At 41.9% G+C, this 12366-nt stretch overlaps 1 protein-coding gene across 1 annotated transcript; it reads right to left on the bottom strand.

Annotated features, from left to right (window-relative positions):
* Positions 1-3463: 3463 nt before the first annotated feature.
* On the bottom strand, positions 3464-5611 carry prok2 (prokineticin 2; the record flags this gene model as incomplete). The annotated part of the gene is made up of 3 exons (XM_080846744.1): positions 3464-3613; positions 4002-4127; positions 5540-5611. The coding sequence occupies 3 exons, from the start codon at positions 5609-5611 to the stop codon at positions 3464-3466; spliced, it is 348 nt and encodes a 115-aa protein (XP_080702870.1).
* Between the last annotated feature and the right edge of the window lie 6755 nt (positions 5612-12366).

Genomic DNA, 12366 nt, shown 5'->3' with positions numbered 1-12366 from the left:
TGTTTGATGGAAATCGGTCCATGCGTTTCTGCGTAATCCTGCTGACAAACAAAGAAACAAACAAACAGACAAACAAACAAACAAACATACAGGGGTGAAAACATAACCTCCTTGGCGGAGGTAAAAAGGGAAGTGTATGGACAACTCAGGTCAGTGTCAAAAGACCCATGGGCCTACTGTGTTGTTTTAATTCACTGTCCAAGAAACCTGGAATCCTGGAAGAGTATCTGTCTGTTTGGTTTTAACCTTTGTAACATTTATCCTTTGTAAAAAAAGCTCATCAGATTTCACTCTCAGTCAGCTGAATACAATAGGAAGGAAATAGAGGTAATCGATTATAGCACTTGGAGTGAAACTGTGCTGGAAGACCATATTATGCTTTTGACACCACAACTGTACAAGTCAGTTCAGTGAAGCTGTTTCTACGGGCAAACAACTTATTTGATCATTTATCTTTCAATCAGAGTTACCCAACCCTATTGTACTGCATTGACAGTTCAGGGGGACTTGGAACCACACCCGGTCCATTTTGTCACACTTGGTTGTAAACAGGCACTGCTACTGATGGTATCAAAAATACCTCATTACTTTAATCTCCATCAGCGTGACACTAGTGGAAATGGAATTCAGTCTGCTAATTGGAGCCCTTTGTCTCAATGTCCCTGATTACTGTGCCTGAGGATTGAGGCATAGTGGGAGTCTGAGAGCTATTGCTACTGAGCAGCACATCGAGACCTTTTCACTCCCCAAATCCTCCCAGTCTGCCCCAGCTTCCGACTGCTCATCACATGCTTGTCTGATCAGTCTTCTGCGATGCTTAGATGCGAGTGTTTTCTTTCAAGTGATTCCTTGACAAGTGTAAACTCAGTTCCGGGCGTATTGGTTTGGCATATGTGATTAGAAAGATGGATTGAGATGGAAGAATTCCATGTTTTGCCTTGGGGAAAAAAAATGTTTAAATTAAACTACTTGTTGACTCATGTAAAGGGACAGTTTTTGACATTATAAACACTCATGTCGAAATTCACTGATGCATTTCATCAAGCCAAGTGTTTCTGCACCATTGCTGTTGAAAATCGTTGAGTCATTTGAGATCTGTGGCTTGAGCTGTGCTGTCATGTTTTATTTTAGACCTTGGGCTGAAGTGTTTTTGTGCAATAGAACCTTAAAAGTACTGCTCACTCATTAGACTCAAGTGGCTCTTAATCAAAATAGTGCAAATGAGTAACTAAGTGTTATATTTTTCAAGGTATAAAGGCCAGAATTCTTCAGGCATAGGGGTGACATAAGGAAATAGAGTGGGACTGTGACAAAACACATTGCCCAGAAATGTCATGACAATTACCTCTCTCTTCTTGTGTCAATTATACCAAACATTTTTTAAACGAAAAATGGAGGCTATTGTAGCTTTATGTTCTAGTTGATAATAGGACGTTTTAATCAACAATTACTTTTTCCCTCACCAAAACACATATATTGCAATGGATTGTGGGCCATGAATACTTGATTTGCCAGGCAAGATAAATCACTTGACCAAGAATATGCACTGCAAAATGTTTCAGAAATCACAAGTGCCTTATATGCGGTCTAATTTAGACTGTTAATATGCCTGATGTATCTTTGGTAAGATTGAAATTTAACAGCTTTTCGGGCTCAAATTGTTCCAGTCTATATCAAGGTAGTGAATCATCCACCAAATTACATCCTGTTAGCCTGGGGTTGGTCACATAATAATTCATGCCACCACCTTGATGTAGTAACAATGTTTCCAGAGGTTTAACAATCCCTGTGAAATATGTTTTTCTCTTCCCTTTTTAATGTTGTCTACAAAGGGGAGTATGTGTTCATACAAAGTTCACAAAAATACATCCCATTCTTTTCTTATAGCTTAGTCTTTTTGCTAAGACTTTAGCATACCAACATCATTTATTTTCTTTGCTGACAGAATATGCAGCTGGCCTATAGGAACCTCATTATTGGTCTTTTATTCAGGGTTCTTCTATTTGAGAGGCTGCATTGATTTGTAGGACTAGAGAAAGGCCATGCTCATTGATAATCATAGTTGATTATATGCCACAACAATCTAAAGCTGCCCAAAGCTTCAAAACAAGAGGATGCAGCAGTTTGCCTGCAGTACAAAATTTAAATAAATTTGAAAGAACCCAACATTAATTTACCCATATACTAAAACCCACTGACCACATATTACTGTCCTCTATTTGTCTCCCATACATAGACAAATTTCACATTATGCAGTTTTGAAAGTTGTTTTGAAGCCTCAGTTTTTAATTAAGTTTAGACTGCATAATTTGTTTTTTAAAATCAACAACCCCTGGAAGCTGGCTGGTTCAGAGGAGAGGCCACTGGAGTCAGGGTAAACTTCTTGTCATTCTTCATGTAAATGTGTGATTTAGATTGTTGCCCATGAGGTTTACTTATCATCGACAAACAAACAGGAAAAAGGAAAAGTGTTTCTGCATATTCGTTACATATGAATGAATTTACTGGCAGCTGCTAGATACTGAAGACATTGAAGAAGACAGACCGTGTCACGTTGTTTGATTGATGCTGGTGTCTTGAAGTTGATGCTTTGGAGATCTCCCATGGGCATGGGGTAACTGACAAACGTAAATTAGAAGAGATAACAAGCACAATCATAGTCTCGGGTTTCAAATGCTCCACGCACATGATGGCTCACACGGCAATGCCGGCAATGACGGGCAAATCCATCATTTGTGCTCAGAAGACACAGGTTGCATGGGTTTTAGTACTGCGCCAGGAAACAAACTTAAGTTTATCATCCAAGACAGATGTTTTCTGTTGATGACCAGCAGGTGGCTTCATAGGTATCGATGAACCTCACACAGGTGATGGGTGATGTTGCTCATCTGATATGTTGTTAATCAGGGTACTTGGTCCAAATAAGGTGGCTCTGCACTAATCTGAGTGACAGCGTAGGCCTGACTTTATTATCCTGGGTCCACCCACCTATTGCTTTCAGCTCAGGGAGGTGGGTGTGGTTATAGCAGACTTTATACCAGAAGTGAGAAATCTGTCTCATGAGAGTTTTTTTTGTACTTACATACCATACTGCTGGGTACACAGGCCTGACTATTCAGTATCCCTTCTTGAATGAGTTTGTGAAGCGTAGTGACGGGAACAGTGAAGATGTCTATGTTGTTATACAATAGAGGGGGTAAAAAAAATATTCCTAATAAAATGAACCAACACAGTTGTTACACCGAGTTAAGAAACCTTTTATGTATCACATGGAGCGACAAAGTTTCCATCGTCTCATAGATTTCAAATGAACTATTGCAGTCGCACTATATTTATTTGTGTTTAATTTAGTCCGAATCAAAATAATTGTTACTTGATTGAAGTAATGCTGGTCTAAGAGGTACTTGCATAAAATGTTGAGGAAGAAAACAATACATACAATTTAAATAATAAATATTTTAATTTACATTTTATCAAAATAAAATATGTCTTTTTCAAAGTCCATACTCTTATATGGTGACATGCATGCAAAGTTGCCGTCTTCAGTGCTAATGCAGGCCAGGTTGGGCAGGCAGGGGCACGTGTGGTGCAGCCTTTTCCCAAAGAAGGGCACCTAGAGACAGAGACATAATGTTACTTGACTGGAACAGTTGACACTAAAAAAGGTTGTGTGACGCAGTCATATTCGCAAATCACGATGCTACAAAGGTCACAAAAAAACAAGAATGTTTGTAGTGATGCTCTACTCATGGTACTACGTTTCTAAAGATCCTGGTATGCAGTGGGCACACATATGCAGTTGTGGAATGGTGCTGGTATGAGCAATATGAATGCCAGCATAACGTGCCACACCCTTTCATAACAATCATATTCCTGGGGAAATAAGAATGCATGTTCCAGGGTATCACTTAATGCACTGTGGCATAGCAGGAGGTTTGGGGCGGATCATTGATAAGGGTGTGAAGGGTGTGAGAGGGATGGCGCCAGAGCCCTCTGCTCACCTTGTGACTTATAGGGTGGCAGTCGTCTCCCTCTCGGCCCATGGGCGCGCACATACGCAAGCCCCGGATCCACAGGCTGACCGCACAGCACATGCCTCCCCCGCACTGAGCATCCCTCTCGCAAGCCTGCCGTGGAGACACCACCAGTGAACAGTAAGCAGGAGCACCAGGGACGTGCACAGGAATTTTGAAGGGCAGTTGCTCTGCCCTGGAAAAAAGGGGCAACACAATATTTTTTTCACCGCAGCTGCCACGCCCCGTCATGTAATCGCAAATTTTCACAATATCATTTTAAACTGTCACTAACCACGGCTGACACGATCGTCATCTGATCGCATATATATATATATATATTCGGAGGGGCAACTTCAGTCGAAGAGGGCAAACGGGCAGTTGCCCAAGCAACCTTGGCACACTCCTGTGCACGTCCCTGAGGAGCACCGTCAGTGAAGGTGGCAGGAGAAGAAACTTTTCTGCCATTGTTTTTTGAAGGTTTGTCAAGAGCCGAGAGCTCCGGGGCTGATGCGGTGTGACAGGCTCGCGAAGGAGGCCGCTTTCTCTCGTTTTCATAGCGGAGCGGAGCCTCAATCTCCATTAGAGTCTCTATGTGTCTGCACAATCCTGACAGCACCTTCCATAATACTGCTGCTGGACGGGCCCACACCTCTCATTAGAGAGAACAGGGCCAACAGCGGCTACGCATGAATTATTTATAACGTTGACCGATTTGATCAGTGTTGTGATTAATGAATCATCCTAGGGAGATTACACAAAACTGGTTATACAGTTCAGCTGAGAAAAAAAAAAGCATTTCAGCGACAGCGTTGCAGGATTTCCAGAGTCTTGTTGAAAACAACGAGAGAGAAAATGTGCGGCTTGAAAAATGCCAAATGTTCAAAATATTTTAATTATGAAAATAAAAAAGATTATGATGAAAATAATGGTGGTTGAAAAGGTCTTTTGTGTGGTGAGTGTTCTAGAAAGTAACATGCCTAAGAATATTTAAATTATAAGTTATATAAAAAGAATAAAAAAGTTGTTTTAGGTATACTCTGTTCTTGTCCACCTGTTGGCAAAAACAATTTCTGACAATATCCAATATGTTTAAATAATTGAATCTAGTTTAAGAAACCTCCATAATTACTGTTTTAATGCAGTGTCAATCACCAAAACCTTTGTTGTCTTGAAAAATGAGAAACAGATATTTTGTGAAAGCTTTTCAGAACATTCACCTGGGTTCCATTGGGAATGATAACATCACTGAATGCAATTTGCTTACAAGAGCAATAGAATTTCTAAAATAAACACATTTTTTTATCAATAACCAATGTTAAGAAAAGTATGTTATTTGTCAGAGCAATTTCTTAGAATTCCCTGAATTCTCATCAAGGAGTTGAGGTAATAAATCCCATATGTTATGGACACAAGCAATGGACACAAATCACATCATTATTTAAAAAAAATAAATGTTTTGGGTATAAAATCCATAAGTAACTAAGTAACCTTTCGATAGCCCTGATCCTTTTGTTTCCACTTACCCCAGTAATGACCGCCGGAGACGCGAAGGAGACCAGGAGTAGGTAGAGAAGAAGGAAAACTCTTGACTTCATGACGTGAAGCAGTTCCAAATGAAATTACCGAAATCTCTTGAGCCTCTCGAGTACACAGATTGAGTTTGATAAGGGTGAATGTGTGTGTGTGTGCGCACAAGTGTATGGGAATTTTTGCCAGTACCCCAAAGACAACTGAAGCAAGAGGTGGCCTCTAGACTCCTGTGTTGTGGGCAGAGGAACATTTATAAGTGCCGCTTGCCATTCAGACTTGAGTCACTCGTATCAGCATCGCCTGAAGTAGTGGGGAAAAAAAGGGAAAGGCTCCAAGCAACGTGAAGCACAATATGACAGAGCCACGCCATTCTTATTGTTAGGATGGCTACACGTCAGCCAGTTGCTGTCCACCACTCTGTTCAGGTTGATCCAATACAAATGCAGATCAACACAATCACAAATCTTGTGAACAGACCATATTCAAGGACAGCATCTCTGAATACAGGTTTCAAAGAGACTGATTAGTACTGGCCTAGAGAGAAAATATGACCTCTGCATCGTAAATGGTGCAGGTCCTTCTGTCATTTTTCATTCATTTTTTGCTCATAAAAAAAAAATCTTTTTATTTATTTTCTGTGAGAATTTTCCAATGGCAAGACATGTGAGCGGAAATCATCAGGAGGACATTCAAGGCTGAGGTTTGAGAATTTGGAAAGGCAAGCCTGGCGGCAAACCCTGACCCTCAGGTGCTCTTTATCGGCTTGGACTTTTTTTTATCGTAAGCAGGAAAAGCAATGAAATAACTGAAAAGAAAACTGAAATATAGCTTCACTTTGTCAATGCCACACTGAGGCTCAGCTGCAGAGGTGTCCTTGGAGGATGGGAACAGAGGTTCACGACCCTGAGCTGCCTACAAAACATTCTCTTCTTACTGCACAACATCCAGAAAGCTCTTTCACACGTCATATAATCACAATCATTGTCAGATTTCTTGGACATGTTATTATGCCATACTTAAACTCTATATCATTAGCACAACATACGTTTTGATTAAGAAGATGCACTTCAGAGAATGTTGAGTCTAATGATGAGGATGTGAAGGTAATCTCAACTGTACTACAGCTTTATTGACTCAAGAATAGGCTTCAAGGTTTAAAGCGCACTATTCTTTATATCTCACTCAGAAAGTTTTTAAAGAAACTTTACATCTGGTTATTTATATTAGGAGTACATGCAAATGAAATCATTTTGACACCATTTTAAAATGTAAACCCAACTGCATGCCTATGCGTTTAAGGTCAAACTTTCAGGACACTCTATATAACTTCTCTTCAGATAAATGATACTCAAAGAACTGCCGCTTCACTTAACAACTGCAATGAACCACATGAAATTTAAAAGGAGAAGTATCACCCGTAATAAATAAACTGTGTCTACACTTCAGAATGACAGCGAGAGAGTAAGGGGAACAAGGAGGCTGGAGATAAAAAGAGAGAGAGAGAGAAAGGGAGGCTGACATTCAGCCAACCACATTATGTGTCTTTGGAGTAGATATCTCTTCTGTGTGCCAACCCCTCGGTTGAGTGCCAGGTCCTGTCACGAATTGGCTGAAGTTCAGACTGCTGCCTCCTCCCTTGCTCACACGTCATTATCCCCCTGTCAGCCCCTCACACACCCGGCCCCCTGACCACACCGCAAACAGAACAGGACAAGGAGCACGGCTAGCACACCCTGACCACACCACAATCAGAACAGGACAAGGAGCACGGCTAGCACACCCAGCCCCCTGACCACACCACAAACAGAACAGGACAAGGATCACAGCTAGCACACCCAGTCCCCTGACCACACCACAATCAGAACAGGACAAGGAGCACGGCTAGCACACCCAGCCCCCTGACCACACCACAAACAGAACAGGACAAGGATCACAGCTAGCACACTCAGTCCCCTGACCACACCACAATCAGAACAGGACAAGGAGCACGGCTAGCACACCCTGACCACACCGCAATCAGAACAGGACAAGGAGCACGGCTAGCACACTCAGTCCCCTGACCACACCACAATCAGAACAGGACAAGGAGCACGGCTAGCACACCCTGACCACACCGCAATCAGAACAGGACAAGGAGCACGGCTAGCACACCCTGACCACACCGCAATCAGAACAGGACAAGGAGCATGGCTAGCACACCCAGTCCCCCTGACAGCACCACAAACAGAACAGGACAAGGAACACGGCTAGCACACGCAGGCCAACATTTATAAAATAATCATCCTAAGACATGTAAGGTCCTTGGGGTTTGGTGATAAAACAAAGTCAAAAAAAAAAAAAAGTGATTATTTAGAGGTGACTGTAGGACCAAAGTAAATGCCATCCATCTGCTATGTGGGAAATTACCAGACACAGTGACAAGCACAGCAAGCCAGGATACCTACATACTAGAACTGTCTGACAGAGGTCCAGGACCAGGCGATGCAAAGGCATTCCCATCATATAACCATCTTTCCTGTCTCCAACCTTCCCTCTTCCAACCCCCCCACCCCTCCCTCCCTGTTCCTAGCCATGGCGATTATGCACATGCTGTTGCATCAGACAGGGCTTTGACAGCGTGATGGCATACGAACTTAAAGCTCAAATGCAGTACTGAGCCTCTGCCAGAGCTCTTTCTGCCCCCTGAGAGACCGTGCAAATCATGATCCGACTGTAGTGTCTACTCATGGCAGTACATTAAAATGTGCTTAGGCACAATCCACTGCCCCAACGGGAGCTGACGCACAACACAAATAGTGCACAAGCAGGATGGATGCGCTTGTCTAAGCCTGTTGCTTGCTAAGGCAGATATGGTCTAATGTTCAGGGTTTGTGTTTGTGTGTCCCCTACAGGCCTCTACGTGGAGTCTCCTGATTACAGCTGTTCTGTCTGATAGCTTTTTTTTTATGTCCTTTTAGGGGAAGATATTTGAAACAAAACAATACAGCACCTGAAAAATAACACACACACAAAAATAACATCAGAATGCATGAGGATGAGTGTTTTTGGCAGCCTGACAGACAGTAGCTTCCCAGCATCTCAGCATGTCAGCAATGATTACTGAGAGGCACAGGACAGCATCAAAACTCACTGGTTACCGCACCATTTCCTCACTGGTGAAGCCCACAAGGGATGCGTTAACAGAATTCATTTTCTGCTTCCTGAGCAAGGTAAATACGAAAGAGGCTGGAAATGATTAGACACTGTTCATGGGGAAAATTGACATCGTATTTGAATTATGTCAGAGATAAGGCGAGCTGAACCAACGGCGTGTCTGACAAAATCACAATTAGATTTTGACGGCGCACTATTTTTCTGGGACAGTGTAAAAGGCACAGTGGGGAATACAGCCAGAAGCAGCCATTCCCTTTGCTTGCTCAAACCTCACAATTTAAGCTTATGACAATAAAATGGGGTTTGTAAAGGAAACTTGCAATAATACTTTATTTCTTTGTGTTCTTTGTTTATCCAGGCACTAACTTCGTTGTAGGCTTTACAGTGATGCAGAGAATAGCCCATGGAAAGAAAAAAACATTAATTTCAGTTCTCGGTCCTTTGAGACACCCATATGAGATTATCCTATATGAAAATTTCCAAGAGATTCTGTATTTCATGAAGAGTGCAGTGGTTATGCCTGAGTAATCCAGGACTTATGAAAGAACTGCTAATGTCAAACATTTGTCAACATCTTTATTCTAAATTATGTAATCATGTTGGGAAGACAGAAAAATCATTCATGCAGAACGCAGGCTAATGATGTTTTCGAATAGAAGGTCTGTTATGTCATTACACAAAATTGTGCAGTTCTTAAAAAAGAACCAAACAGAGATTACAGGTAGATAGATGGGGTTTGTCAAGGGGTGTTCATGGTTTAGAATGAACTCTTAACTATCGAACATAACCATGGCTCTTTCTGCATCTTCCTAACAGGATGTGGGTGTTCTTAGATTTAGATGTTATTATAATGGTTACAGGTCACAGTAATACACCAATGTGGGATACCAAACCACAGCCTAAATATTCTGTGATTGTCAATTTGGAATAGCATAGTATGGATGGAGCCTTGAAATCATCCCACGTCACATTACCCTTTTGTTTCTCCACCTATTGCAGCTTTGAACCAATTCTCATCTCGACGTTATACCTCAAAATTAAAAAATTGTCCTGATGGGCCGTATGCCCACAGGTACAGAAATGGTGCACAGATGCAGTTCTTGAATTAAGACCCTATAATATCAGTGCCATGAATGTTGTAACTTGATTCACAGAGACACAGAGCTTTAAAATTCCACTGTCTCAACATCTTCAATACACTCAAGTATGACTGACTCAGGGAACATAAGTGTAAATATTTTGTGGCATGAATACCATTGTGGTGCTTATTTGTATTGGAAAGAGGCTTTTCATATTTCTCTGTGTCTTGCGGACTGTTTGACGTGAGCATGTGACGTTTTCCCTTAGAAACAGTCATTCAAAAAAGCCTTGAGCTCTGTTGTACTTGTCCTTTTTCCTGCCACTACATTACTAAATTCCTGATCCGGTTGTACAAGGTCAGAGAAACATAATTCATACTGAGTGGGAGGCCCTGATTCCACAACAAAGACATGAAGGCCCTCATGGCCATCTTCACTCAGCACGCACACTCGCCCACAAGCTCAGCGCATTTTAGGAATCAGAACTATGAGCTCTCGCTTCTTTTCGAAGCGTCTCTCTGCATTCCGATGGCATTAGTTGAAGATATCCTTTGCATAGGCGATGAGTTTATGCACACAATTAGGAACCTCGAAATGAGCACAAACAAAAGAGGCGGCGTTACTCAATCCCTCAATGCAATGTTTTGCAAGAGAATGTCAAATGTATTCACACACAAGTCTTTTCTGAATGCAATTTAAATGTGTTGGGTTGGAATGTTTGAATCTCTGAACACGCATGGGTCTAATTTGACACTGTCTTATCCACGTAGCCACATTAATAATGATAATAATAATAATTCATTTTATTTTTAACGCACTTTCATTCCAAAGAATCTCAGAGTGCCTTAGCCCTGTGGAAGCCTGAACCAGTGTCCCCCTTAGAGCCACTGCAGCTATGAGTCAGGGGCAAGCTGCCCGTCATCACCAGATTCATGTCCGCCAGTCATATCTGCAGCAGTGTGTGAGGGCCATCAGATGCCAGTGACCTTATAGCGGCTGGTCAAGGAGTGACCACACAAGCAAGAGGGAAGAGAGATAAATGGAGTTCTCCAGTCAGCATCCTCAGCTCTCTGCCTTTTTTGTATGGTTGTTCCTCGTTGCTATGGTAGCATCCTTTTTTTTACCACCTTTCTTCAAGAAACACAGGTTTTCTTTACCTGTGACAACCTCTCAACAAAAGTGCCATAGTCTGCCATCTGTCATCACTGCTGAGGATACAGTGCCACTTTAAAGTATGTGAACCCCTTGACCACTTAGGAGTTTTCTGTTGTTTTACCATGATTTTTCATTTTTTTCATCACCAATTTTCCATAGAAGTAATGTCAGGTTTATGTTTATCATTTGCATGTACTTTTTTAGAGGGAGTTGTTTGAGTAGCCGAAAAATGGTGGGCTGTCAGTACCTTCTTCCTGATGTTCTCGGATATCTCGTTTCCTCTCGGCATTGTTGATCTGTGTGGGTACACCTTGGCACTACAGTAGTTTGGTTGGTTTCCTCTCTCTTTTAATCTGTGTTGCCCAAACCTTTCCCTAAGGATGTCTCAGATGATCGGTTTGCTCAATTGACTAATTAATCACCCAAATAAGTTTCACTGAATCTGTTACCTGCTTGACTTTATCAATTCAGCTGGGGGTTCACTTACTTTTGAAATGGACTAATTCCATGTTTCATGTAGTTTTTCGGCTACTCAAACTATTTCCTCTAAACAAGTACATGCAAATGATAAACATAAACCTGACATTTCATCTATGGAAAATTGGTGATAAAAAAATGAAAAATCATGGTAAAACAACAGAAAACGCTTAAGTGGTCAAGGGGTTCACATACTTTAAAGTGGCACTGTATATTAAATAGGATTGCATGACTTACAGACAAACAAGTCTATGCTACTTATGAGTTTCCACATTGTTTCTTATATGGGTTGAATTTCTGTTCAGTTGTTGCTGTGAGGGGAAAATGCTATCTGAAGTTAATTGCAGCTTCTGAGTTCCCTTAGAGTAGAAAAAAACGCACTCTCAAGCTTTTCTCATTGCTATTTCATTTAGACCAGTTTATTTCCAGACGCGTTTCGGCCAAAGCCATCGTCAGTGTGCTTCTGAGTTCCCCCCAGCTTGTGTGACCAATGGTCAAGGCCTCTGGAATTAGGGGTTGGGATCGCTGAGGAGCGCCCCCCTATCTCTCTCACGAGGACAAAAGACATTCAAAAACTTTTTGTCAATTGTCCATCGATTTAACCAAATTTAACTCTCATAACTAAACTAGTCACACGACTCTTTTCCCTTCTTATTGTCATGTAAGCACCATTAAGTCTCCTCTACCTTCAAAAGCATGGAAATGTGCGTATTTCCACAGGGCATTCTTTAGCCAGTGCTAACATGTTGTTTGATCTGTGACTTGGTGTTGGGGGCGGGGGGGGGGGGGGGGTTGGAACGCTGGTGACCTTTTCTGACCCAACTGACACATTCAGTGCATTCGTGGATCCTCGCCAACACATTTGAGAGATCTGACTCAAAGCTGCGCCAACGTTCACCGCAGGTTACGCCGAGCCTCGGGCCGGAGTAGCCGTCCTCTCATCCTCAGCAAGCACG

The sequence above is a fragment of the Sprattus sprattus genome (genome assembly GCF_963457725.1).
Source record: "Sprattus sprattus genome assembly, chromosome: 10".
Classification (NCBI taxonomy): Eukaryota; Metazoa; Chordata; class Actinopteri; order Clupeiformes; family Clupeidae; genus Sprattus; species Sprattus sprattus.
This window is presented reverse-complemented; position numbering and strand designations above follow the sequence as displayed.